General features: G+C 40.6%; 1 protein-coding gene across 4 annotated transcripts in view; it reads left to right on the forward strand.

Moving 5' to 3' along the window:
- Positions 1-25,853, forward strand: part of RERE (arginine-glutamic acid dipeptide repeats) — a 415,540-nt gene that overhangs the window by 169,055 nt on the left and 220,632 nt on the right. For 3 of the 4 annotated variants that reach the window (XM_018060396.1, XM_018060398.1, XM_018060397.1), the window contains exons 3-4: positions 15,099-15,169; positions 23,513-23,638. In XM_018060396.1, the coding sequence (XP_017915885.1) occupies positions 15,099-15,169; positions 23,513-23,638 (197 nt within the window). The remainder of the gene's footprint in view (positions 1-15,098; positions 15,170-23,512; positions 23,639-25,853) is intronic. The other variant, XM_018060399.1, reaches the window with a different exon arrangement.

The raw sequence follows: 25,853 nt of genomic DNA on the forward strand, positions 1-25,853 counted from the left end.
ATAAACAACACTGCTAAATATTTATTCATTTCTGCTCACTTTCTTAGAAGTGAAATTTCTGAGCTAAAGGGTGTATCTGGACTGTAGCGATTATTAATAAATTGCTATTACAATTCTTTTTAACTAGCCCTGGTGTACTGTAGGACTTTGGCCTCTGCAAGTGACTGAGTTTGTGGTTTTGAAGGTGGAAAAATGTTCTAGGTAAAGCAGGAGACTCATCGTCATCTTTAGGTAGTACCTCTTCACCTCAGAGAACGGCTCTGACACATTTGTGCACTCTGTTTTTTATCCACAGTTAATGGTGTGGGAATTAAGAGGTAAAGCTGTGACATTGTGTCTTCTTTCTAGTGTGAAGTAAAATATTGGGTGTATTCTGAGAACTTGGTATAGTTTGAATTCTGGTCAGCCTTAACTTTTATAAATTATATAGTGTTCCAGAAAATTTGGTTATCAGTGGTCCTTGTATTTTTGTTGGAGGAGCAGCCACATATTCTCTCTAAAGAAGTCCTAAAATCAAAGTGGAAGAGAAAGGAGGGGGCCTGAATGGTGCCTTTAGGACACCATGAATCTACCCTCCACACAAAATGCCGGTCATCTTGTAGGAAGAAGCAACGATCTTTTACTACTTGTGATTCCTTGGGGTAGCGTCATGTGGAGAACTTGACTTAGCTGAGATGTCTCTCTAGGGCCGCAGATGTGGGCTTTGTTCTGCTTTATGTCATCTGCCTCTAGGACCTGATTCGTAATCCCACTGGAATGTAATCGTTATGCTGTCCATTCAGGCTATTTGAGTCATTCTAGCAAGAGTGTTCAGAGAAGGCAATGACACCCCACTCCAGTACTCTTGCCTGGAAAATCCCCATGGATGGAGGGGCCTGGTGGGCTGCAGTCCATGGGGTCGATAGGAGTTGGACAAGACTGAGGGACTTCCCTTTCATTTTTCACTTTCATGCATTGGAGAAGGAAATGGCAACCCACTCCAGTGTTCTTTCCTGGAGAATCCCAGGGACGGGGGGGCCTGGTGGGCTGCCGTCTATGGGGTTGCACAGAGTCGGACATGACTGAAGCGACTTAGCAGCAGCAGCAGGAGTGTTAAGTGTTGTGTTTCTATACATTTGCTGGGGTCATCTGTTTCTTCCTAGCTTTCCTTACTTAAAAACATTAGAATATTTCCCCTAAATCATTGTTTTAGATGAATATAGTTCATTTATTTATATTTTTCGACATTCTTTTACTTGTTTTGTTTTTGGCTGCATTACATGCTTTGTGGGATCTTAGTTCCCCAACCAGGGATTGAACCTGGGCCCTTGGCAGTGAAAGTGAGGCGTCCTAACCACTGGACTCCCTGAGAGTTCCCCATGAATATATAATAATTTAGAGATAATTTCAAAATAATTTAGAGATACTTGTGTACAGTGGCTGGAAGTGCTGAATTGCAAACTAGTGAATTTTTGGTCTGGTTCTTTAGATACATCAAAGAATTGGCTTCTCCATTGTGAGTGGCCTCCGTTCCCAAGTCATCTTGTGATCCATCTTGTGCTCCACCTTAACATGGTGTGTTTGTATTCAGGCCACCAGGAAGACTAAGAAGAGAAGCGGCTCCTCTTCTCAGGATTCAGTTTCCAGAAGTTCAAACACTGTGCCTACTTAGAGCCCATGACCAGAATCTAGTCATGTGACTATACCAACTTTAAGGGAAGCTTGCAAATGTGGTCTTTTTTCTGAGAGGCCATCGGCCTGTTAAACATCAGCTCTTCTTTAGGAGGAAGGCAAGGATGAAATTATACACAGCTCACAATCTTTGTCACTGGGAGTAAGAAACAAGCACAATTAAAATTATCAAAGACATAAAATTTTTTGTTTTGATGTCTAGCTCTAATGGGCTTCCCTGATAGCTCATTTGGTAAAGAATCAGCCTGTAGTGCAGGAGACCCTAGTTCAATTCCTGGGTTGGGAAGATCTGCTGGAGAAGGGATAGGCTACCCACTCTAGTGTTCTTGAGCTTCCCTTGTGACTCAGCTGGTAAAGAGTCCACCTGCAATGCAGTTGACCTGAGCTCAATCCCTGGGTTGGGAAGATCCTCTGGAGAAGGGAAAGGCTACCCATTCCAGTATTCTGGCCTGGAGAATTCCATGGACTGTATTCCATGGGATCGCAAAGAGTCAGACAAGACTGAGTGACTTGCACTTTCTCTCATTCTAATATTATTAGATAGTGAACATGTTAAGGGAAGGATAGTGTTTTTATTCACCTCAGTATCTTTAGCACTTAGAAGGTGGTGCCAGTAAGTCTGTATGAATGTATTATGAGTTTATGATTTTCTTCCCTTAGAGTACGTTTATCTTCTTTTCTTAGCTTTAATGTAATCTTGACAAGATTTGCCTGTTGCCACTTTGGTTCAACTAGCTTAAGCAGATCCCTGGGGGAAGAGCCTGGTAGAGAGCATGTGTGCACACTCAGTCAATAAGTCATATCTGACTCTTTGTGACCCTATGGTCTGTAGCCCTCCAGGCTCCTATGTCCATGGGCTTTCCCAGGCAAGAACACTGGAGTGGGTTGCCATTTCCTCCTCCAGGCGTCTTCCCAACTCAGGGATTGAATCCATATCCCCTGCATTGGCAAACATATTCTTTACTGTTGCGCTACCAGGGAAGCCTCAATGACTCAAGAGGTAAAGAATCCACCTGCATTGTAAGAGATCCAGGTTGGATCTCTGGGTCCGGAAAACCCCTGGAAGAGGAAATGGCAACCCACTCCAGTGTTCTTGTCTGGGAAATCCCATGGACAGAGGAGCCTGGCGGGCTACAGACCATAGGGTCACAAATAGTCAGACACGACTGGGCACGCATACACACAACCCACCTTTGGTTAAAATGAAGTCTTCATCTGTGCCCCTTCCCCCGCAAAGTTCTGATTTATTTTGTCTCAGCAGATGTTTCAGAACGTGATTTTTTTCAAGGTACAAATTACAAAAAGCACAACTCTCACTAAGTGTTACATTGGCCCAGAGCAGCTGCACTCATTTGCTGAAGTGTGTTGAGTACAGTTTCATATGGAGCATCCAGAGCTGCTTCGTCTTGAACGATAAATGAAATCTCTCATCACATTTCAGGAATCAAGAGGTATTTAGATACTGTAAATCCTGCCACCTTGCTCAGATCTTTGCTAATTTTGATGATAAAAGTGACAGGTGGATGGCAGATTACCAGGCGAGATCCTGCCAATACCCTCCCCCCAATACTTTTTAGCCTAATAATGATATATATTGTTATAAAGCAAAATTATTACATGTAGAATCCTGAGGTGATAATTAGAAATTGTCACATAGGTGAAACTCTCCCCCACCCAATACCTGTTGAATACTTGTAAAATGCTATTTATAATTCACAGTGAGTTAAAGATCTTTAATGAAAATATGAGGTCTCAGTACTTCAGTCACATGAAAGTGACTAGATAGTTTAAATTATTCTTAAAATATCTTCAGTCTTTGACTTTAATTTTTGAAGAAACACATGACCAACCAATAGTAACTACAGTAAAACCCCACATGAAAGCTGTAATGATTTAAGGGAGAAGGGAAGAGGTATGGGTAGAGTAAGAGAGTCAGGGAACAGGCTTCACTTGCCCATAGGAGTTTATATAAATCAAAGCAAACGATTAAATTTGAGGCCCGCTGAAATGATAATATTGTTTGGGTAAGCTAGTGGAATTTCCTGGGGTTTGGTAGATGTCAGCTGTGGTATTGAGTGTTTTATTAATCAGCTGATAATGGAAGAGCACACTTGTTTAACTTTGTGCAAGGTGTTGTGGAGGTAAGAGAAGGCAAGACCCGAAAGGAGACAGGATGCTAGTCCTTGATCCTTCATTTTATGGGGAGAAATTACACTCATTCAAGTGATGGTCTTTGTCAGAAACAGGCAGTAAGTGGGCAGTACCGCCTGAATTGGGGAGGACATGAAGGACCATGGGAATCTTGATTTGGGACTTGAGGTTAGATGGAATTGCAGTTGAGCACCTCTAATAGGGGCAGCAGCCTGAGGATGGGGCATGATTGGAACATGGTTATAGGAGAATTAAAAACCAGCTGAGCGGATGTAGATATCAAGCTGAAAAAAGGACTGAAAAGGATAGCTGTGGTTTTCCTTCTCTTGTTTTTGTGTGAGTTGCAGTCTGGCACTCTGTGACCCTGGTGTTTATGGTTTTGGGGCAGCAGAGTCTCGAAGCTTACCTTATTACTGTGTGGGTTTTGATTTGATAAGTTTTTCTGAAGGTGCTTTTTTGCATGGTTGTTCCTCTTTTAAACATCTCTTACACAGCTATGTGGGTGCTTAGGTGAAAGTCAAGTCACTCAAAAAGAAAAATCACTCATGGGACTGTTGTGTTATCTGGTTAATAAAGCTCAGAAGTAAATTTCCGTTAAACAGAGTATCAGTTCAGTAATGGTATTTATTACTGTGCACTGTGTGCATTATTTACATGTCTAAATCCATACGGTACATTTAGCCTTCTTTTAATAAATTTCACTTATTGTTGGCATTGTGACTGATTTTAAATACGTAAGAAAATCGTCCAGCAGTTTGCAAAGGAATATGAAAGGTAGAAAATTTTAATCTTCAGCTTTGCTAGTTTAAATCTGTAATAATTGAGCATCTCTCTGTTGAGACTGATAAACTTTCATTTCCCTAGTCTTTAGTTATAATCTAGGTCCTAACTCTTTCTGGAAAGTTGGTAGTAAATATTTGAGAGAGAATAAATATTAAAAGAACACATACATTCGTCTTACCAAGAAGGCTTATAAGATAAAGATGCCTGTAAAGTACAAAGAATAATTGGTGTGGGAAATTTTGTAGCTTGATGCTTGAATTGTGGAACAGTTGCTTTTACAAAATTGGGAACTGCAGACTACAATTAACTGTCATTAATTTCGTTGAGTAGAAATATGTTCCATTTACTGTACAATCAGGAGCCAGGCTTGAATGAGTTTAAATTGATGAAATCTAAATTATACTGACAGTCCATTAAACAGTAGCAGAAAACCCGTAAAGAAAATGGATTCACAATGATACCAGTTTATAATAAAATCATTTGCCAAATAAGAGTTATAGCCAGGCATTGTGAATTCTCCTGTGTATTTCCAGTGAGCACTGCAAATTGGTTGAACCATTTATTGTAAAGCCTAGACTCCCAGCTCATTGCTTTCTGAAAAGGAGCAGTGTTGCTTGAAATCCTATGCAGGATGTGACCCCAGCAGATCAGACTAGCAATTTGTTTGTTGTCAGCCATGTGGGAAGAGAAGCGTCTTCACTCCAACCTACCTGTCACTGGCTGTTTTCTCCTGTGAATGCTAGGCATAGAGCTCCTGAAAGTGTTGGTCTCTCTGTGTCGGTTTCTTAAATGTATGTATTTCAGCCACATTTTAGTTGTAATCTTTATGGTAAGGACATTTCCACCAGCAGTCATCCTCTGCTTAATAGGGATTTTATAGCAGAATTTATTTTTGACAGGGTTCACTGAATTGGAGTGAATAGACTTGTTACCTGCCTTCTCAAGCAATAGAAAGGGTACTGGGGTCGGGGAGCAGCAAGAATGAGAGTGCTCTTGAAATTCCTTTCCTTTGCGTCTCTGCTGCCCTGAGACACTGCTTCATAAGGCAGATGGCCCTGACTGGTTTTGAAAAGGGACACCCCCTCCTCCCAACCCTGCATGCCTTTCCCCTTCTTCTTGATTTCCTGTGTTCTCTTCCAGCACCTAAGCTTTTTACACGTCCACTAGAGAGATCGGCATCATTTAACTGGAGTTTGGATGTAAGGCTGGCTAGAGTCTTTTCCATAGTAGGGATTCAGTATGGGTCACAAGGAGGGCTTTTAAGGAACACTTTTGGAATAAAATGTAGTGATGAGAGTGCTTAAAATATTCTTTACTTCAGTAGTAAAAGTGTCAAACCATGGCTTTTATTTAGCATATCAGAATAACTAATAAGATTCCTGCTGTTGGCAGGATCATCTTGCTTTTTTTCTTGTTTTACAGAATTTTCAAGTCCAAGTTGCATGGGTTTGATTTGGGAATGGGGTGAGGTCTTGCAACAGCAGTTATTCCAGAACAATCAACGTTACTTCTTAGTGTTAGAAAGATAATCGTCTCGAATCATTTATTAAGCTTTTGATGGTTTAGAAGATTTTCTAACTCCTAGAGAAGAGAGAGTGAAATGGAAAATTTAAACAAATTTGAGATTAGTTGGTTTTGACCTGCTTCTCTACCCCCTCCTACCTGCCAGCTTGATTTTTCTCAGTTTAATTTCCTGTTAGCAATGAGGATAAAGACAGGTAAATATTGGCTAGATGTATGCAGTGTTGTTTCTAGACAAAAGTCTGTGTAAACTGTGTAGTTCTAGTTGGAGATTTGTAGACAAATGAATGCATGGAATTTTGAAAAGGAAAGAACCAAGGATACGTGTTACCTGAGATCTTAGAATCTTTAAGAAGATGTTATTAAGCCAATTTTGGTGACTCCTCAGGGTCAAACATAGGGTAAGGGTAATGACTAACAAGATTTCCTTTTAACAGAGGTGCTGTTTTCCCAGTTTTTGTCTTCTTTTCCCTTTTAAGTTCTCCACTATTCCCAGACAATGCTAATATTCCTTCCCCACAAAAGAATCTAGCAGAAAAAAGTAGGTCATCCTGCAAATGAGTTATTTCTTAGAGAAGTATTTATTAGAAAACAGCATCGTTTATGTTGATATTGCTTAAGAGCATAGTTTTATTGCTAGGATCTAATATAGCTTCTTTTTTGTTTTAATATTTTCATTCAATTCATGTATTCCTCTATAGTTTTTAAGTGTTTATCATACCGAAGGCGGTATATTGTTTATAGAGGTGAAGTATAGTGACAGGTTTGACTAGGGGACCAAGATGAGAGGCTCTGAAGGAGGCTGCATGGTATGCTGGGATTGGGGTTTGGGTCTTGGGGTTTCAGAGTTATTTCATGGGTGTGAGTGTACAAACACACACACTTCTGTATGTTGGAGATTTGGAAACATCCATATTAACTAGCAAGATATTAATGTTGCCTATTAACATCCATATTAATTAGCAAGATGCTCGTGGACTTTATTTTGCAGTGTTAGACTGCTTTTGGCTGATGGAGTGGTTTGGAGTGTGTCGGGTGGAGGAATCCTGTGTAAGAGGAGGGGAGAGCCAGAGAGCCGAGTAGTCCCAAGGGTCAGAGTCCTTGGCCAATGCTGTGCCACCTAGCTGGGGTCTCTGGAATTTGTCAGTGAGAAAGGCTTTGTTCATGAGTACTCTTTATAAGGAAAGGTTTTCTTTTGGAAATTATTTAGGGTGGCATTGTCATGCTTCACAGAGCGGTGAGAAGGTATTTCAAAGGTTAACAGGGAGAAATATGTTCCCGGAGAAGGAAGTTCTTCCTGGACCGGAGCCCCAGTCTGAGCCTTGCCCTCTGTGTGCCCGGTGAGTGAGCAGTCAGTGTCCACTGTGCTTGTGAGGAGGCTGTCAAGAAGGATACTGGCAGGTTCTTTGTGTTTCAGGATGACAGACTGCCTGATGCTTCAGGCTGTGGTTTTTACTCTTGAGAGGACCCTGCTACTGCTAAGTCACTTCAGTTGTGTCCGACTCTGTGCTACCCCATAGACAGCAGCCCACCAGGCTCCCCTGTCCCTGGGATTCTCCAAGCAAGAACACTGGAGTGGGCTGCCATTTCCTTCTCCAATGTGTGAAAGTGAAGTCGCCCAGTCGTGGCTGACTCTTGGCGACCCCATGGACTGCAGCCTACCAGGCTCCTCCGTCCATGGGATTTTCCAGGCAAGAGTACTGGACTGGGGAGACTGCCTTCTCTATGAGAGGACCCTACTCTTGCTCTGTTTTCATGAAGCTGCTGATTTGTTGAGGGTTGAAAAAGCAGAGAGAACTTTCTTTGCCTCTGGAACCTGCCTTTGAGTTTTGGCTGACCTTCTCCAGCTTAGCAAATGCTGTGCTGTTTGCAGATGGCACAAGAGATTCTTGGACACAAAGCTATGTTGAGGTTGTGAAAGATGGCCAGAATCGCCCAGTTCAATATCATTGCCCAAATCATGGACACAGGATTTGAGTTCACTTGTTCTTGTGATCAATTTCCAGGCAGAGGCTGCATGTTAGAAAATAAATCTTAACCTCGACCCATGGTTTCATTCCTAGACACCCTCTAGTAAAGAGAAGAATTTGTTATCATGTGTTGTTTGGAATAATTGATATTGATGGTAATAGCGTCACTCATTTTTTTCTGGCCCATTTCAGGCTTGCTGATTTTAAGATTAAAAAATATATATATATTTGCCCTGCAGCAGCCATTAGCTCAATCTGGTAAATATGCATTTTCATCTCGGCAGTTTTGAAAATGTGCATTATGCACTTAATGGATCGCATCAGTTTTGCTCAGTTCTTTCAGAATTGCTAGCTTGCTTTTTCTTCTTTAAAGGTTCTTTTATTATTATTATTCTTTTTACAGTACTTGTGTTGACCATGGGGAATTTTCAGGTTGAAGATCATTGATCCAACGGAGTGAAACCAGTTTTCTAACCAGCTTCAGACAATCCACACTCTCATAAATTACATGAAAATTTTTGGCAAATCATTTTGGCTTTAAAAGGTTACTGGGCATATATTCAACTGAGATTTTAACATTCTTATTGACTTACATTCTCATTTCCTTCCCAAATAAAACCACTTTATTTTTGTGCTAACTGTAAACACATATATAAATTTACTTTCTTAAATAGCTGCTTAATTAATGAGACAGTTGGAAAATACTTCTGAATTATTTGGCCTTTTTTTAACCTTATTTGAAGGATTTCCAGGTGGCACTGGTAGTAAAGAACCTGCCTACCAATGCAGGAGACGTAAGAGATGTGGGTTCAGTCCCTGAGTCGGGAAGATCCCCTGTAGAAGCGTATAGCAATCCCTCCACTGTTCTTGTTTGGAGAATCCTGTGAGCTGAGGAGCCTGGTGGGCTACAGTCCATAGGGTCGCAAAGAGTCAGATATGACTGAAGTGACTTAGCACGCATGCACACAACCTTGTTTGAAAATCATTAAAAGCAATAATACATAGACGTGTGTGTGTGTGTGTGTGTGTATGTGTATGTGTGTGTGTGTGAGAGAGAGAGAGAGAGAGAGAGAGACTTAAATTCCAAATTGCTTCTTAGAATATATTCTCTTGTAGTTGGATTCTCCTATTCTTTTTACTGGAAGGGTTAGAAAAAATTTAAAAGAATAATTTTTCATGCTTTTATTTTTAAAATGACTTAGAAAAGTCAGATCAAAGCAGTGTATTTTCCCCCCCATTCATATGGCAAGTTTGACATGGTGTTAAAATTTTTAGTTCATGTCAAGAATTTAATGACCTCTGACTTTGTTCATTCTGAGTGTAATCATTTATATAAATAAACTCAAGTTTTGTCACTTAGTTTCGAGGATAATTTTGAAGATATTCTCAATCTTTTTCACGTACAAGGTTCAAAATACTGATAGAGATCAAACGTGGTCCACTGGAGAAGGGAATGGCAAACCACTTCAGTATTCTTGCCTTGATAACCCCATGAACAGTATGAAAAGGTGACCTCCCCAGGTTTATAGATGCCCAATATGCTACTAGTGAAGAGTAGAGAAATAGCTTCAGGAAGAATAGTCTGAGCCAAAGCAAAAACAGCACCCAGTTGTAGATGGGGCTGGTAATGGAAGTAAAGTCTGATGCTGTAAAGAACAGTATTGCATAGTAACCTGGAATGTTAGATCCATGAATCAAGGTAAACTGGAAGTGGTCACACAGGAGATGGCAAGAGTGAGCATCGACATTTTAGGAATCAGTGAACTAAAATGGACTGGAATGGGAAAATTTAATTTAGATGACCATTATATCTACTACTGTGGGTAAGAATCCTTTAGAAGAAATAGAGTAGCCCTCATAGTCAATAAAAGAGTCTGAAATGCAGTACTTGGGTGCAATTTCAAGAATGATGGTGATCTCTGTTCGTTTCCAAGGCAAACCATTCAGTATCACAGTAATCCAAGTCTAATGCCCCAACCATTAATGCCGAAGAAGCTGAAGTTGTTATGAAGGTTTTTCATGGTTCTCTGAAGACCTACAAGACCTTCTAGAACAGCAAAAAAAAAGTTGTCTGTTATATCATAGGGGACTGGAATGCAAAAGTAGGAAGTCAAGAGATACCTGGAGTAACAGGCAACTTTGGCCTTGGAGTACAAAGTGAAGCAGGGCAAAAGTTAACAGAGTTTTGCTAAGAGAATGCACTGGTCATAGCAAACACCCTCTTCCACAACACAAGAGATGACTCTACACATGGACATCACCAGATGGTCAATACCAAAATCAGATTGATTATATTCTTTGCAGCTGAGATCAAATTTCCAGCTTCTGTTGGATCCTAGAAAAAGCAAGAGAATTCCAGAAAAGCATCTACTTCTGTTTCATTTACTACGTTAAAGCCTTTGACTGTGTGGATCACATTAAACTGTGGAAAATTCTTAAAGCCATGGGAATACCAGATTGCCTTACCCACCTCCTGAGAAATCTATTGGCAGGTCAAGAAGCAACAGTTAGAACTGGCCATGGACAATTAGACTGGTTCAACTGGGAAAGGAGTACGTCAAGGCTATATATGGTCACCCTGCTTATTTAACTTATACGCAGAATACATCATGTGAAATGCTGGGCTGGATGAAGCACAAGCTGGAATCAAGATTGCAGGGAGAAATATCAAAAACCTCAGATATGCAGGTGACACCACCCTATGGCAGAAAGCAAATAACTAAAGAGCCTCTTGAAGAAAGTGAAAGAAGAGAGTGAAAAGTTGGCTTAAAACTCAGCATTCAGAAAACAAAGATCATGGCATCTGATCCCATCACTTCATGGCAAATAGATGGGGAAACAATGGAAACAGAGACTTTATTTTCTTAGGCTCCAAAATCACTGCAGATGGTGACTGCAGCCATTAAATGAAAAGACACTTGCTTCTTGGAATAAAAGCTATGACCAACCTAGATAGCATTTTATAAAGCAGAGACATTATTTTACCAACAAAGGTCCATCTAGTCAAAGCTATGTTTTTTCCATTAGTCATGTATGGATGTAAGAGTTGGACCATCAAGAAAGCTGAGTGTCAAAGAATGGATGCTTTTGAACTGTAATGTTGGAGAGAACTCTTGAGAGTCCCCTGGATAGCGAGGAGATCAAACCAGTCAATCCTAAAGGAAATCAGTCCTGAATATTCATTGGAAGGACTGATGCTGAAGCTGAAACTCCAATACTTTGGCCACCTGATGCGAAGCGTTGACTCCTTGGAAAAGACCCTGATGCTGGGAAAGATTGAAGGCAGGAGAAGGGGATGATAGAGGACAAAATGGTTGGGTAGCATCACCAACTCAATGGACATGAGTTGTGCAAGCTCTGGGAGTTGTTGATGGACAGGGAAGCCTAGCGTGCTGTAGTCCATGGGGTTGTAAGAAGTCGGACACAACTGAACTGAATTCGATGACCTGTTTTACATATAACTTACCTTGTAGTTTGGAAGCTCATATCTGGATTTATAATTTTTGGATCAATTTGGTTTGCCATGGTAGCTTTTTAAACAGAGGTAATTTTGTATCATTACTTTGTTGACTAAGGTCCGTCTAGTCAAGGCTATGGTTTTTCCTGTGGTCTTGTATGGATGTGAGAGTTGGACTGTGAAGAAGGCTGAGCACTGAAGAATTGATGCTTTTGAACTGTGGTGTTGGAGAAGACTCTTGAGAGTCCCTTGGACTGCAAGGAGATCCAACCAGTCCATTCTGAAGGAAATCAACCCTGGGATTTCTTTGGAAGGAATGATGCTAAAGCTGAAGCTCCAGTACTTTGGCCACCTCATGGGAAGAGTTGACTCATTGGAAAAGACTCTGATGCTGGGAGGGATTGGGGGCAGGAGGAGAAGGGGACGACTGAGGATGAGATGGCTGGATGGCATCATGGACTCGATGGACGTGAGTCTGGATGAACTCCAGGAGATAGTGATGGACAGGGAGGCCTGGCATGCTGCAATTCATGGGGTCGCAAAGAGTCAGACACAACTGAGCGACTGAACTGAATGAGAAATGAAAGAATATAGATTCTCTTGCCTCTTCTGGAAAGCTTTTTAAATATATGTTGCTGCTGCTAAGTCGCTTCAGTTGTGTCTGACTCTGTGCGACCCCATAGACGGCAGCCCACCAGGCTCCCCCATCCCTGGGATTCTCCAGGCAAGAACACTGGAGTGGGTTGCCATTTCCTCCTCCAGTGCATGAAAGTGAAAAGTGAAAGTGAAGTCACTCAGTCATGTCCAACTCTTTGCGACCCCATGGACTGCCCCCTACCAGGTCCCTCCGCCCATGGGACTTTCCAGGCAAGAATACTGGTTGCCGTTGCCTTCTCCAAATATATGTTAATAGCTACTTTATGTCTTTATAAGTAAAGGGTTTATAGTAATAATGATTCTGTTGATTATAATATATATATATTAAAGCTTTTTTGTGTGTAAAAAGAATAGAGTTATTCTTAATCCGTATTATCTAACCATCTGTTATTTACTTCGATTCTGTCTAGTCTTACCAACATCAGTATCAGACATCAGTCCTTTGGGGGAGTACAGAGAATGCAGAAATGAGTAGTTTCTTAGCTCAAAATTGATAGTGGACAGTGTAGACCATCTTGACTGCCAAATAACTGACTACACAGTGGATGTAAATTGTCAACATATTTATACAATATTAAGGAAATATTTTATCAGGGTAAGGAGATATTTCTTTATAGAGGAGCTATGAGAATTCACTGCCACTGGAGGTAACTCATATGGCTGCAGGTGCTTGTAAAAATAGAATAGTAAAGAGGGTTTGATGTGGTTGGGCTGTGGGCTTTGGTGCAGTTGAACAGTGAAGCCTAGGGAAGGTAAGGTGTGATATGTGATCAGAGCATCAACTGCAACAAGCTTTTTTGTCACATGAGCTTTAAGAAAGTGGAGATCATTAGTCAGGAAGGGACCTGTTAGTTTTGAAGTCAGTGACTAGAAGCTAGGTATGACAGTGTTGGACTTTCAGGTGGTGCAGTGGTAAAAGAATTCACCTACCAATGCAGGAGATACAGGAGACTTCAGTTCGATTCCTTGGTGGGAAGATCCCTGGAGAAGGAAATAGACACTCCAGTATTCTTGCCTGGAGAATCCCATGGACAGAGAGAAGCCTGGCGGACTGCAGTCCATGGGGGTCGAAAAGAGTCAGACATGACTGAGCAACTGAGCTTACATGACAGTGTTACGTTATGAAAGACCAAAGATAGTGCCTTTGTAGGAGGCAATCGGAAGAAGAGGGGTATGGGCTGTGGTTTGTGTTCAGACTGAGTGAGGTGAATAAATAATGGATGTCTGGAGATTTGAAGTGCTGGTAGTGGATACAACAAGGATTGGAACACGGAAATTAAGAACCTTGGATTTTCCCCAAATTTGCCCAAGTTGGAGCTACAGTTTTATTTAAGGAATGGGTTTCTTCACTTTTTACTGGAATACCAAATTAGGATAAGGAAGAGAAATATTTACCGCAGTGGGAAGAATTCTCTTCATCCCTTCAGGTGATTAGCATGCTCATGGATGTTGTCTGAATATTGAGCAGCTTTTTTTTTCCAGCATCCTAGACTTTGGCGCAAGATAGAAAGCTCAGTCAGCACTGCCATTTCGCGTGCATTCAGAGACTGAATTGCTGTTCTGGAGCCTACATCTGAGTAGAGAAATCAGTTGGGAAATTCTGGATGCCTAAATGTTTGACTTTCAGATTTCTTCCTTTTCTGTAATGACTGTGGGCCTCAAAAATCCTGCTGTCTTTCAGAAAGTTTCATGGAAGGAAGTGCCCCTCTGTCTTCCTGGTCTACCTCTTGGTGGGTCTTACTGGTGCCTGTGGTGGGACTAGGATTTCCACTGGACTGGGGACTCCAGACCTTTGCTTCTTGTGGGGCTGGGTATGTTGTGTTCTTAACGTGCATGAATTGGAGAAACAGAGGAATCTGCCTGGTTTGAGAAAATTCTAAGTCATTGTTGTGACGGGTCGTGAGGAAGATAAAACATGGCATTTTAAGTGTGGGCATTATGGTCACTCTCCCTGGAAAATGTGATTGACAGCAGATGCCATTCCTTCTCAGTAAATAGCACACAAACTTTCCTGTCCTGTGCTTTGTGATGATCTTGGGCTGTAGCGTGGAGAGTTTTTATATTCCTTTATAGGCACTGCTGCCCCTAAAATCATTACTTCTAAAAAAACAAATATATCTTAGCCTGTCATTTTAGAAAGTAACCTTTAGACTCCAGCTGTTGAGAGCATCAGAAATAATTACCCAGCTACTGCCTTGTCAAATGTAATTTAAGAAAGTGCTCTTCTTCCCTGAGGAAAATCTAATTTGGTTTACTTCATTCTATTTCTGATTGGCTGCCTTCGTTTTCTTTATGATTAGAAAGTAAAATATGTTTAGGTTAAAATTTAATAGAAAGTTACCCATGAGATAGTAGATGGTTTTCTCTTTCTTTGTTTGTGTGGGTGAAAAGGTTATTGTAGTAGCATGTTCAAGCTAGTCTTTTTCACATATTTCATTTATTTCCTCACAAAATATTTATTAAAAATAAAGCAGTAGTTGGCAAAGCTGTTTGTCTTTGTGAAGATGGGGAGCATCTGTCGGAATAAGATATTCACGATTTTGTTTTGGTGTGTAATTACTTGAGTAAGTAATTCCCTTTATCGAAGTTTCTTCATCTGATTATGGATAATCCCATGGGATTCCCATTCCCCTTCTTCAGGGCTGCTGCGAACAATAACTGAGGCTTTACCAATTCTTTAAATCATCAGCAAGTGATCAAAAAAAGAACTCAAGAGCTGTTTCCCTTTAGCTTAAAATTATTTGTAATTTAATATCCCCTTTAAAATTTTTTCTATAAAAGGTATGCGCTTTTATTTATTTATTTATTTATGCAGTGGCTTTATGGGCCCTGTCTTGGTTTCCTTAAAGGTAAATGACATTGTTTAAAATTTTCTTTTTCTTTTAAAGACTGTGTGTATATCGAGAGTCGGAGGCCCAACACACCATATTTCATCTGTAGCATCCAAGACTTCAAACTGGTAAGCATCTTTGCACGTGCTGTTGATTCTGCTCTGTGCTCTCTCCCAGTTCCATCGGCTGTCTCTGTTGATTGCTTCTCTCCGTGTTGACTTGGTAACCTGCTCACCTTTAAAGTGCTGACTGCTTGGTGACTGCAACACTCCAGTAAGGCAGTAAGCAGCTTTGTATTAGTAACATTGAATGTTAGAAAGCTCATCCTGCAAACAAATATTTCTGTAATTTTTATTCCTTTAGTAACTGTTTTGACAACAATTTCAGAGATTCCCTTGAGTGGTTTTTTTCTCGGCCATTGTGAAGAACCTGAAGTGAAGTGAATTTGGGATTTCATGATGAGTTGGGGAGAGAAAAAGAATGTAAATTGGTCAGAGATTATGATTTTCTGTGGCATACTTTCTTAGGTATGTTAAGCAAATATGGAGAGTATCTTGAACCTTTTTTGGGGGAGTCTCCCAGGAGTTGGGGTTGCGAGAAGGAAGCCTGGCCTGGTGATGGAATAGCTACACTACTTTCTCACTGAAAACCTTTCACAAGTACTTAAGTGCTGGGATTGTCTGAGATGAAATCTTGCTTTCAGTCCACTGGTTGTCAGACTGGGGACTTTGGATCCTTCAATATTCGTAGAGAGTTTGCAGAGGTCTGTAAATAAACATTCTCAGTGTTCAATAAATGTACCTTATACATGTCTGTATAACTCCTTTTCAAATGTATCAATATGCTTCTGTGATTTTTAAAATTAACCTATTTAATGACAAGACATAGTTAAGAATCACTATTATTGTTTAATATTTTCCTCAAACCATTGTAATGTGAAATACTGTAATTTCGGGATCTTTTGAAACATGATAAGAAAGGATTCTTGTACTTGAAGGTTATGAGCCACTGTGTAGATTCCTAGGTTTAGAGGCATGCCAGTTGTTTAGCTTTGTAGAGATACACGTCAGTGTCTGTGAACGCCACATTTCCAAACCCCTCTGTGACTTCTGATAACACTTGTGCTCTGACATACATTGTACGTAATATTTCACTCTAAGGAAAATGATATTCTGAACTGTGCATCTCTTTTGTAAAAAATATAACACATTTTGAATGATTGTAAATGTCCAATTAGTTTAGTTTATCCTATTGGGTTAAAAAGTTACCTGCCATTTACTTTTCTTTATTCAAAAGTTATCACATGAGTAATACATGTGTTTTGCTACTTTAAAACAAAGTAAAACAGGCCATTTATGTCTAAGATTTCTTTATTTTTGATAGATCGCTTTTACCTTCTGGTTGTTTCACAAGGTGGCCTTGCAGTTTAATCTTGTAAATCAAATGCTTTCTGTTCAGAGTTTATGTCAACATGAGGTTTTACCATTTTTAGAGGTCTCTGCTGTTTATTATATGTTGCCTTCCAGAGATTTTTTTTACAGACGCTGCACCGACATCTGTGAATCTGGGTGGCGGCCTTATTTCATGAAGAGTTAGCTTTTGCTAGTGGTGCTGCCATTGCTCTCTGCTCCTTGTCTTTGTGTGTGATTTTTACCAAATGTGTAATACCAGCGCACCATGGAAAAGATATAGCTGTGGAATCAAATTGCAAAGGTTTTTCTTTTAACTGTTAGAGTCTGAGTCCCTTTTGTACACGTTTTGCACAGTAGCAGGTGCCTTCATGTTTGAACGGCATCTCTTATGAAATGCTGATTACAGTGTGATAGCTGCTGTTTGGGGCAGAGGTTCCTGCTGAGCTGTAGTAATTGCTCAGGGTATTAACAGCAATAAAAGCTGAGGCTTCTGTTGTCAGGATTGGTCTGGTGCAGCACATTAAAATGATGTGGAAAGTAGGGTGCTATAGGTTTAGATGCCTTTTTCTAAGTCACGTATGCTATGTGATGTGTTTCTGATTGAGTTCTGTATTCAGCACGTATTCTTTGTTTTGTGTAAGAATAACAAGGATGATGAAGAAATACGTGCTCCTGGAAGAGTATAGTTATTGTCTGGTTACCCACTTTCTTTCCTTGTTTCTGAATACCACTTATGAAAAGATAACCTCACAGATGAACATAACCATAGACTTTCTGTCCTTCAGCTTACCCAACTAATAGGCGAAAAGATGAACAGAAGGAAATGTGCTTTGTTTCTTTGCAAGATTTTGCAAAGAAGAAACCAGGGTTGGTTTTGCACACAGCAAATGCCACACATGGCAGGTGGAACTGTGGAAAGGAATAATCCAACAGCTTTGACATGTTGTTGATTAATTACATATTTTATCTTTTTGGATTTGAGGTTTAACTGAGAGATGTCTTTCTTTGTTTATACCATAAATTAGAATCAGTCCTTTTATCATGGTGAGTTTCTGAGTACAAGGTGTGTTTGGGGACCATCAGAGGCACTGGGGGAAGGCCTTTTGCAGGGGAGGAAGCTGAAGCAGAGGTTTGGAGTAGCTGTGCAGAGAGAGAAAGTGAGCTCTCTCCCTGAGTCTTGCTGCACTGGTGCTTCTTCCTGTTGGATTCTTAGATTACCCTCCTTGTTTTCTTTCAGTGAAGGGCCCCCTTCTTGGGCCAGTTGGAGGAGCTCTCCATTGACCTTATCCGAAAGAGCCTGGGCTCACAGCGGCAAGCCTTTTCTTCTGCTGCACTCCCCCAGCTTTTCTCTGTCACCATGTGGCTGAGCGTACACTGAGGGTTTTGTTCCAAGCCAGTCGGTATCCCCAGGGGCAGTATGTGCCAGGGTGAGTTCAGATGTTCTGGGTTATTGCCAGGGCCTTCAACAGGCAAGCCTACTTTGTGTTCTCTGTTGAGTGTAGCTGTAAGGGGACTGAGGAATGTAAGGCAAAGTTCCTCCCCTCAGGGGTCTTGGGTTCTGCCTGGACAGACAGCTGTGGTATGGTGGATGTCAGCCGTTGTTGGAGAACACTCGTAGGACTGATGTGGAGGAAGGATTCCCTTCTTTTACAAAAAAAGCAATAAAATTCTATTGTTATAGGAACCCAGGCCTTAGCATAGTAGAATTAGTTTGCTGTCTAGAAATAATCATGGATTTTGAGAATGCTGGATGGAGATTATTGAGATTGATAGGTTCCGTTCAATGTCACCCCACAGAGTTCCTCATCTGGCTCTAAGAGTGATGCTTCCTGCCTGATCCTTCACTCCCAGATGAGTGGTTGAAGCCATTCTTTTAATATCCTGTGTGGGAATTCTGTGTGGATTCCTAATAGTTTCTGTTACTCATTAAACAGAAAAATTATGTTGCTTGTTTCCTTGAGTTATTACAGTTATCAATTCTTCAGCTATTTGTTACATGAAATTAATTTTCAGGTCATATAGATAATTATTACAGATATTATTTTGAGCAGATACCATGGGTTCATTTTTGCTCCTATGTGGTTTATTAAATAGAGACTCCTTGGAGTTGGGGACCTGTCTTTGTGAATTTTCGCTTTTTCCAGTTGACTTTTAGGGCTCAGGGTGTTGTTCCAACTCTTGGTGGATGCGTATGCTCTGGTGTCATTGTTGTCCCTAACAGCTTCTATTCTCAGTGCTGATCCTGCATGTGGAATAGTTAAAGATGCCTCCCACTCCTTACCTTGGCAAAGGCATACCTCCATTACTGCTGTGAATGTGGGGACTGAGTTATGTAAGATATAGTATCTGGTGTCTCTTTGTTTCATAGCCAAATGTGAGTGGCTGAGGGAGGAACGTTTGGAATTTCTTCCTAGTTCCTGGCCTAGACCCATAACCCTACCCCAAAAGGTGATCGCCACAGTGCAGCAGTCAGGGGCTTCAGCTTAGCTGAAGCTTACTGTTGAAATTGCCCTCTCTCCACCAAAATTGAGTTTCTCAGAAGACTGAAAGCAGTTAGCTGCTTTTCCTTTTTTAAAATGAAAGTTTACCGAAGAATAAGAATAAGTGGCTATATCTTCTTGTTTTTTCGTTAGAGACCTTTATATAGGCAGTGCTGGGAGGTAAGGGAGGCTTCACTAACAGGCAACCTGTCTGCATACATGTGTTATACACCACAGTTATTTAATCCCAGCTTGGCTGATGTGACCACTCAGCACAGAATATATGGTGTATGGGCATTCATTGTAATGTTAGGTCAACTTTGCCTTGAAAACTCTTAGGGGAGGCAGGAAATGCACATTAATCTGAACATGGCTAATTGAGAAGATTAGAGGCTATTCCGGGATTGAATTCGGGGGATGGCAGAGCGCCTGGGTGGAGAGCTCCACTTGGAAATGAGCTAGTCTGTTCGTCAGGTGTTGTTTTCCACGGCACTGGGCAAGACATTACGCCCTCCTCACCTTGCTTTATTTAGCTATAAAGTTGGGATACAAAGTGCCCACCCACCTTGCACATGGCTTGTTTTTAGATGAAAAGATGAAACCTACATCCTGGACAGTGCATTGATGATTGTGACATTGACATTTAGTTGGTGCTCTAGGTTTAAGCTTGGTAAAAACAGATACTTCCTCTGTTTTATTCATTGATTTATATATTTCATGACTTACGTAAGATCCATAATAAATATTTGCTGAATACTGAATGAAGTTACACTTCAGTGGAAGAAGTTAGTTGGATAAAGTTACCAAAAAACTTTAGTAGTCGTTTGATACAGTGCATGCGTTAACTACAGATTAGTCTTTCGTTTATTAAGCAGGCCAGCGAGATCTGCTTCTTTACTTTGAGTTAGCCTGCAGTGTGTGGTATTTTATATATTTAAATAATTCTAAAAATACTTTATAAAATTTTCTTTAGGAAGTTTATGTGAATGTAGCCAAGATCATAATATTTTTTAGGCATTATTATGTTCCACTTTGAATTTTCTATATCACTGACGTATAGCAAAGATAAATGATGGCCTAGTCTTATGTAAACATCCCAGAGAAAGCAGCTCATAGGAAAAATGCCTTTGGATGTGATGGTTTGTTTCTGTGTGAAGCAGTGGTTGTTTTCTCTCTAGGTTTTTTGTGGTGTCTTGAGTTAAGCCTGCCAAATTGAGTCTTTCTGTAGTTTCTTTTTCTCTGTGCCCTCTTTGTTCTTTCCCTGTAGAAAGGTCAGTACCACTTGCTTACCGCTTTGTGACTTGAGTGTTGTGTGGGATAATGAAGTGAAGACCTTGGAAGTTTGTTGCTAAGTATTTTCTGCTTATAGAGTGAGGAGTCACGTCTTAGATAATGGAAAGCACAGCAGAGATGGTTCTTTGAAGAGTTGTTCCTTTTTGTCCGTTTAGTTGTTCTCCCTGTCAGGAGTTGGGTGCCTCAGTGCCCTTCTTATACAGTGATCTCAGGTCAAGAAAAGTTGATGAGAAGAAGGAAATGTTGCCATTTGCAAGAACGTGAATGGACTTGGAGGGTACTTTGCTAATTGAAGTAAGTCAGAGAAAGACAGATTCTGTGTGATCTCACTTATATGTGGTATCTTAAAAAAAGAAAGCAAGCTAGTGAATATAATAAAAAAGAAGCAGAGAACAAATTAGTTGCTATCAGTGAAGGGAGGGGCAAGATAGGGGTAGAGGCTTAAGAGGAACAAACTATTATGTGCAAAATAAGGTACAGGGATATCTTGTACAGTACAATATACTTAACATTCTATGATAACTATAGATGGAGTGTAAACTTAAAAATTAGGAATCACTGTATTATACACCTGTGTCTTGTATAATATTGTACATCACCTATATTTCAATTTAAAAAAGGTTTCCAAAAAAAGGAGGAGGGTTGAGTTATTGATTTGATGCCAGAGTACTCTTCTGAAGGCCACACCTTCCCCATTTCTATTTTTAAAATAAAGGTCTTGGTCACTTGGTTGCTATCCATACATATTGTGATAAACTGTAATGGGGTAATGGACTTCCTCCATGCTGTGTTTGAAGTAAGCCACCAGTAATAAATAGGTGTGCAAGGACTAAATGTCCTTTTTGCATGAAGTATCTAATTGAAGACTGGGATGAAGTCACTTGGCCCTGAGTGTGATGTTCAGTCAGATGCAGCTTTGTGGGAACCTGCCGTGCTTGTCCCCACCCTCACCCCAGTTACGGGACAGTCATGTTGAAAGTTATTTTGAATCCCACAACATTTTCACATGATGCATGTCAGTTCTTAAGTGGGAGAAGTGGTGACACAAGTGAAAATCAGAGTGCGGCTTTGGGAATAAGTAATCTCAGGGCGTCTTATTGGCCCCATTTACCCAGCTTCTGAGTGGTGGGTTTTCACTCATGATTGACAGTCATTGTAGGCTTCGTGGGATTTAAAGTTTTAATGGTTCATGATTATTGTGTGATTGGGTAATTCATTTTCTCCTGATGTATTTGGATTTTTAGGACTCTGTGTAGGAAATCATTGAAGAAGTTTAATTATGTTTACTTCCATAAAATACTTAACTAAAAATGTTATTTTACTAAACCTGCTCTTTATATGTGAAATTTTTTCAATGCAGAAAACTCTGGGTATTCTGTTTTTTGTTTTTAAATAGGAGCTTAAGGAAGTTTGAGACAATTTGATGTTTGTAGAGAGCTACTGTGCTAGAGTACTGGTAAATAGCTGTCATTCCAACTCTGTTTCTTAGAAGTGGAAATTTGTAATTAGTGTATATGTGGATGTTTGCTTTAAGGGCCAACTCAAGATTATACAAGAAAAAACTCATTAGAAGAATTGAAAAAAATTAGGACAACTGAGATACTATCAGTGTTTTTTGATTCATAAATGAGAGTAATGAAATGCTTTGAAATGATGCTTTTATAAAAATGTTTTAATAATTACTTGAACTTTTGCATATTAAATAATGCCGACATGCTTAGAAATGCTTTACTAAGGTGTTTTTTGCTTAAAACACTTGATTTGAATGAATAAGGATTTGAGTGGTTTGATTAATTCCTAGTATAAGAGATTAATAAGAATTTCAGTTTTTCAAAAATGTTGATTTGTTGCTTACATTAAAAATTCTTGAAGTATTGTACATCCTAGTGCCCAGTTGAATCTTTGATTTGAAATTTGCAGTGTTGGTATGGGCAGGAGGGAGGTGTATGGTAGAGATGATTATGGCTACTAACACTTGATGTTCACAGAGGTCATTGATATAGTGTCCCCGGGGCAGTATGAATCAGAGACTGACTGCCTAGAAAGCATACTGTGTGGGAGCCCAGGGACCTCTGGAGGGTCATCTGAAGAGTAAGAAAAGCATCATGATAAAGACACTCCCCGTATTAGTTTTTTTTCTTGGGATTTGTCTTTTTGTTTGTTTTCAGAGACATTTAAAAATAATAAGTAGTTAATGGAGCATATTAAAATCTTGGACTATAAGAAGCTGTTAGGGATTCTTTTCTTCTTGAAAGGAATTATGTGTACTAGGACTCCCTAAAAATGATTTAAAACGAAAAGTTTGCTTACCTGTAATTTCTAAGCAGTTTTAAGAACTGAGATTTGCTTAAGTATTTGGATTTTATGGGTTTTTTTAGTTCATTAAAAACTACATGGAATTGGATTGGTTACATTTTTTGGAAATGTTATATACTCCCGAGAGTATTCGAAAAAGGAACATGTTCAAACTATTACCTGAGCTATCTTTGTGATACTTACCAGGACTGTGCTGGCTTTCAGAAGTTGCTCCCTAATCTTTCGTTGGTTTTAAATGTTTCTTGCGGGGGGGGGGAAAGAAAGACATATGTATGATATGCACCAAACTGGTTTGGCTCCTAAAAGACATAATGTCTTTCTTGAACTTTATGCTCCAGCCTGTTCATTATACTCACCCTGTGGGCATTGTGAGCAAACTCAAGCTTGTTTGAAGGGTGTTGTCTTTTTCACTGGTGTTAAGCCTCTGTCTTCAGCTTTACAAAATGAAACTAGGACTTTGAGAAAATGGTAGGATCTCTCTTGAGGCCCCCCACTCCCCCATACCTTGAACATTTCCTTATGAAGTATGTGTCTTATGCCTCTAACACCTGTCCTTAGAAAACTCTTCTGAAAGCTCAGTTGGTCCGCTTGTGGTTCATTTTATAGTTGTGTTTATCTGACACCGTTGCATTTTTGTTTCTATTATAAGCAAAGCATGCCACTGTCACTGCGCTTTGACACTGTGTCACATCTTAACTTGGTTATTTCGAGGGGCACACACCATACTGCCTTACGACAGGCCCACACGAAAGCGTGGAGCCAGAGGGTCATACGTTTGTTCACGCTGGAGTGAGAAACAGCTTTCATGGATGCACAAAGCTTAACTTGAGCGGTAGAACAGATTCTCTGAGATTTTGGAGACCATCTGCTAAAGGATTTGTGCAGAAACCCGCTGTGTGCTGCGTGCCCCTAATAACCAGGGTCTGAGGGGACATCAGGCATGTTAACTGAAGACTGTTTTCTCTTTTAGGTCCACAACTCCCAGGCCTGTTGCAGATCTCCAACTCCTGCTTTGTGTGACCCCCCAGCATGCTCTCTGCCGGTGGCATCACAGCCACCACAGCATCTTTCTGAAGCCGGGCGAGGGCCTGTAGGGGTAAGGAGAATCCCGTTTTTAAAAGCTATCAATATTTTATATCCCATAGGGTATAAAATAGGATCATTGCCTCCCTCCCCAGAGCCCCTTTAAAAATGTGCTGTATTGTCTGTGTTTTTAAAGGAGTAACAAGTACATGCACAGAGGAAGCAAATACGGGACTTGCCTTACCCCTCTAGGACAGTTCCAGACGCTGGGGGGTGGTGGTGTAGGGGACTCTGGCACCAGCAGAGAGCACGCTGGGCTGCTGCAAGGAGCAGGAGCTGGCAATCAGCAGCGAGTATGGATGTTGGCAACTGAAATGGGGGAAAAAGGGGTAAGTGGGTCCACGTATGGAGTGTGCCATTCCCCAGGATCCCTGGGACTTGTGGCCCATGGCACTGAACTGTGTGGGGTGCTGCCCTCCTGGGGGATGTTTGGTAGAGTGTTGTGCAGAGGTAGCTGGGCTTTTCTGCAATGCCAGATATAGAATCAGTGTGTGACAGGCTTGGGTTGGCGTGTAGAGTTGGTTCTCTCAGCTGTGCCCCAGAAATCCCCTGTTCCTTGGTGGTGATGTGGGGCCTGCTGTGAGGCAGAGCAGGATGAAATGTCTTTAGCGCTGTATCCCTTGGAGCACAGGGCCTGGTGTTAGTGGTCCACAAGGGTTATTTTCGTGTCTTACCGTCTCTGAGAGCTATGTGTACACATCTGTGTTCGTTTTCCTTCCTTAATGAGGATTTAATGTTAAAGTTTTCTGAAAGACTGGTGTTTCTTGTTCTGATTGACTGCTGTTAATCACTAAAGAAGTTTGAGACCCGTCTTTCTCCTGTTTTATGATCTCACCAGGGGGCTTATACTCATGCTCAATTAGAAAATAACAAGAGAGTAGTCACCACACGTACTCACACGATTCAGGATACTGGCACTATGTAATGACTCATTCAGTTTCCCTGTAGAATATTATTACCTTGAGACTCAGAGAAGAGAGCACTCCAGATGGGCTGTAGCAGCACATGGGAAAGCTTTGGGAAGGAAGGTAGGTATTGAGGAGCAGGGTGTGTTTTCTGATACACTGCTAACATGGGGTGGGGAGAGTGGAGGAGCCCTGCACGTGTGCATGCCAGCCTATCCTTATAAGCAGCCAGCCTGTTCCTATAAGCAGCATAGGCATTGAGCCTGGTGAAGTGAGAGTTGTGAGAAGACTGCAGAACATCAAAGAAGAGCACAGGTTAGTGGGTCTTGGGAAGCAGACATGGGGATGTGAAATGGGGCCGGATTGTAGAAGGTTAGAAAAGGCAAGATTTTATATGCTGGGCCAAAGAGAGTCTTTGCAGGCTTTTTCATTCCAGGCAAGCTGATCACTTCTTAAGAAGATTCATTGGGTAGCAGTGTGGAGAGGGGAAAAGACTGTGAAAGTTCCAATTAGGAGGCTAGGGCTGTCATCCTTGCATGAAATGAAGAGGACCAAGACAATGGAGATGGGGTATAAATAATTGTAATAAAATCAGGAATAATTGTCACAACAACATTTTCATGTTTAGATAGTTGCTACTGTAATTTATCAAGAATTAGACCAGAGAAAAGGTTCACATTATGGAAGCCTTGAAATTCCTGATATATAATAGTCAATCACAATGGAAGATAAAACCCAGTGTAGTGGATAAAAATCTAATTTTAATCCCTGGAGAGATATTGGCATCTTAACGAACAAATTAGCAGTCCCTTCTTGCCTATTTCAGAAGCTCCAGCCTTTACCAATTACCATCTTGTTTGTTTATGTGTGTGTGTGTATGAAATGGTTTTTATCTTTTAGACCGATACTATATTCTCTAATCAGTGTGGATGTCATTGTTAGACTGTTTCATTTATTGCAATACTAACTAGGATTTGCTGAATGGATTTAAGGTTTTGCCCATAATAACAGGGATTTTTGGTAAACTTTTTTTATTAGCATTAGTGATGCCTAGTATTGATTTATTTAGTTTTTTAGCAGTAAAAATATTATGTCCACCAGGAATTTAATTAAGTCCATGATCGGTGGTACACTCAGATACCATCCTGTGGAAGCTGGAGAAGATTCTGTAGTAAGATGACAGATCTTTTTTCAGTCAAGACAACATTGTGTAAAGCTAACGTATTGATTGTTCTTTAACAACGCTTCATGCTGCCAAAGTCATTTGAGCTGGATCTGAATCGGATCCAGTTGGCAAAGCTCCCCTCCATGTGTGAAGCTCTC

The sequence above is a fragment of the Capra hircus genome, chromosome 16 (genome assembly GCF_001704415.2).
Source record: "Capra hircus breed San Clemente chromosome 16, ASM170441v1, whole genome shotgun sequence".
Taxonomy (NCBI): Eukaryota; Metazoa; Chordata; class Mammalia; order Artiodactyla; family Bovidae; genus Capra; species Capra hircus.